General features: G+C 37.9%; 1 protein-coding gene across 1 annotated transcript; it reads right to left on the bottom strand.

Annotated features, from left to right (window-relative positions):
* Window positions 1-1234: 1234 nt before the first annotated feature.
* On the bottom strand, window positions 1235-2182 carry LOC103202818 (olfactory receptor 6K3-like). Its single transcript, XM_007947761.1, has one exon. The coding sequence runs from the start codon at window positions 2180-2182 to the stop codon at window positions 1235-1237; it is 948 nt and encodes a 315-aa protein (XP_007945952.1).
* Window positions 2183-2763: the final 581 nt, after the last annotated feature.

Genomic DNA, 2763 nt, shown 5'->3' with positions numbered 1-2763 from the left:
ATTAAAGAGTTCAGGTCAGCTCACTATGTCTGTCATCTTCTGAACCATCACCCTATTAAGTGGGCAAGGCTGAAAGAGAAGAAGCTACCTGGGCTATGTTCACTTTTATGACGGATCACCAGAGTAGTAGAAAGCAAAAAGGCATAAAATAAATCTGTGTGGAAATTACTATACAATTGTATATTTTAGTACTAAAATGAAGGGAAAATAGACAAACGTCTTTTTTAGAGAAGGGGATTAGTTAATCAATCATATTGACTACAGATATAAACAGGAGCTCTGGTAGCATAGTGCCTAAGGTATTTGACTGCTAACCAGATGGCTGGCACTTCAAACCCACCAGCCACTCCTCGGAAGGAAGGTTGTGCAATCTACTTCTCTAGTGATACCGCCTCAGAAACCCATGGAGGGGTCTCTATGAGTCAGGTCTGACTCGACGGCACATAATAACAACAACAACACAGATATAAACATATGGATTTATTATGTGTTAATAATCTCTTCCATTGTCTCCACATTAAGACAGAAACTTTTCAAATACAGAGGACTACTCTACTCAGTTGCTCTGTATATTAGTTAACAAATATCAAATACAGTTCATTATTCCCATGCCCATGATGATAACAGTATCACATGTAGATCATAACAACACATGTGTTGCAAAATCAGTGAGGAAAAGACAGAGAGTTAGGGAGATAAAGTCTGTAATCTGGGTGTCAGGAGCCATGCTTCTCTTTGTCCAGTACCTTACTGGATGCTTTTTGACAAATCACCACAGTATCACAGATAATTAGCATGTACTCTGACTGAACCTTGTGGACTTTATAAGGACACTAATGGTATTGTAAAGGCAGATTGCATATCTAAGTGGGAAAAAAGTTGAATAGTCAAGGTAATACATTCAAGTATTACTATTTGATTACTTGTCCATTTTCAAATAAAAAAGATAATCATAGCTAAACAAATAAATAAAAATTAGAGATGAAGAAAAGAAAATATCCTCAAGTCCCTAGAAATTTAGTAAGGGATTTTTTTCTTGTTTTTCTTTTTGCTATTTCTGTAAATTTGCAGAAGACTTTCTTTACCACTGCTCACCAGCTCATATTGGAGAAAATAGGACTAATTACATAATTGTTTTAAATTGCATGGGGCGTTTTTTGTTTTGTTTTGTTTTACATTTTGAGGACAATATGTTAGGAATAAGTACCATTTGCATAGAGACCTACAGACTAAATTATCTCTCAGGTATATTAATGACCTTTTGAAAACAAAGGAGCTTCTTAATTGCCTCTTTCATATCCTTATTTCTCAGGCTATATATAATGGGATTGAAAAGGGGAGCAAGTACAGAGAATGTCAAAGCAATAGTCGTGTCCCAAAAGGGTGTATAAGTAGCTGAAAATCTAAGATACATGAGGCCCACACTGACAAAAAACAGCAGGAAGACAGCAATGTGGGCAGTACAGGTGGAAAAGGCCTTTTTGCTGCCCTCAGCTGAAGGGATGTTGAAGATCACAATGATAATTCTGATGTAAGAAAGAGAAATAATCAGAGCTTTTGTTAGAATGGCAAGAGCATGAATCACATCTTGCACTAGGATCACGGAGGCATCTGTACAGGCCAAATTCAATAAGGGACTGAAATCACAGAAGATCTGATGGATTTTGTTGGGACCACAGAAGGGTAGGGTTGAAATCCATACAATCTCAGGGAGAAGGATAAAGAAACCAAAGATGCAAGACCCTGCAGAGAGCTGAACACATAGCCGAGGAGTCATGATCGTTGGGTAGTGGAGTGGGCTACAGATGGCTACATACCTGTCAATGGCCATGACAGTCAGCAAGACCCCTTCAGTGTTTCCAAGGGAATGGAAGAAGTACATCTGCAAGAGGCAACCAATGAAGGAGATGGTCTTTTGATCGCTGATCAGATTGGAGAGCATCTTAGGGATGGTGGCTGTGGTATACCACATCTCAAGGAATGAGAAGAGACTGATGAAATTATACATGGGATTGTGGAGACGTATATCCATCCTCACAGCAAAGAAAATCATTAGATTACCAATAACAATAAAGGTATAGATGAAAAGTAAAGGAAAGAAGTATAGGAGACCACCATCATAGAGCTGGGGAAACCCAACGAAGATAAATTCAGTCACAGTTGATAGGCTTCCATTCTCCATATCCCCAACAGAGCTACCTATGAACAAGGAAAGGGACACACAGAACCAACAGAAGGAAAACAATGTAGTAGAAATATCAACATTATTTTTATTATCTGGTATTTTTGTATTATGATCTTTCACAGATTCAAAATAGTTATTAACTTCCCGGTACTTTCTAATGATTTTTTTTTTTTAATTTTGAAGGGACTATAGATTAATAGTTAGAAGTGTGAACTCAATTCAGACAGAATTCTTTCTGTCTTCTATTACTTGAGCGATATTGGACAAGTTACCTCATGTCTCTGAGCCTTGACATCTTACTCTATAGATGGGAAATAATAGTACTTAGGTAGCATAACTGTCAAGAGGATTAAATAAATTAATATGTGAAAGTGTCTAGCACTAAATCTTCAATCACTGTTAACCAACCTTTCTGAACAAACAATATAAACATCTCCTTCAGATGCACACCTAATCCACGTGTTATTTGACTTTTCCCTGCTATGGTGGCATAGTGCCTAAGGCACTTGACTGCTAACCAGAAGGCTGGAGGTTCAAACCCACCAGCCACTCCTTGGAAGGAAGATGGGGCAATCTAC

This window comes from Orycteropus afer, unplaced genomic scaffold (assembly GCF_000298275.1).
Source record: "Orycteropus afer afer isolate SDZICR_OR568_19922 unplaced genomic scaffold, OryAfe1.0 scaffold00193, whole genome shotgun sequence".
Lineage (NCBI taxonomy): Eukaryota > Metazoa > Chordata > Mammalia > Tubulidentata > Orycteropodidae > Orycteropus > Orycteropus afer.
Note: the sequence above shows the minus strand (reverse complement) of the source record. Positions and strands in the feature narration are given on the sequence as shown.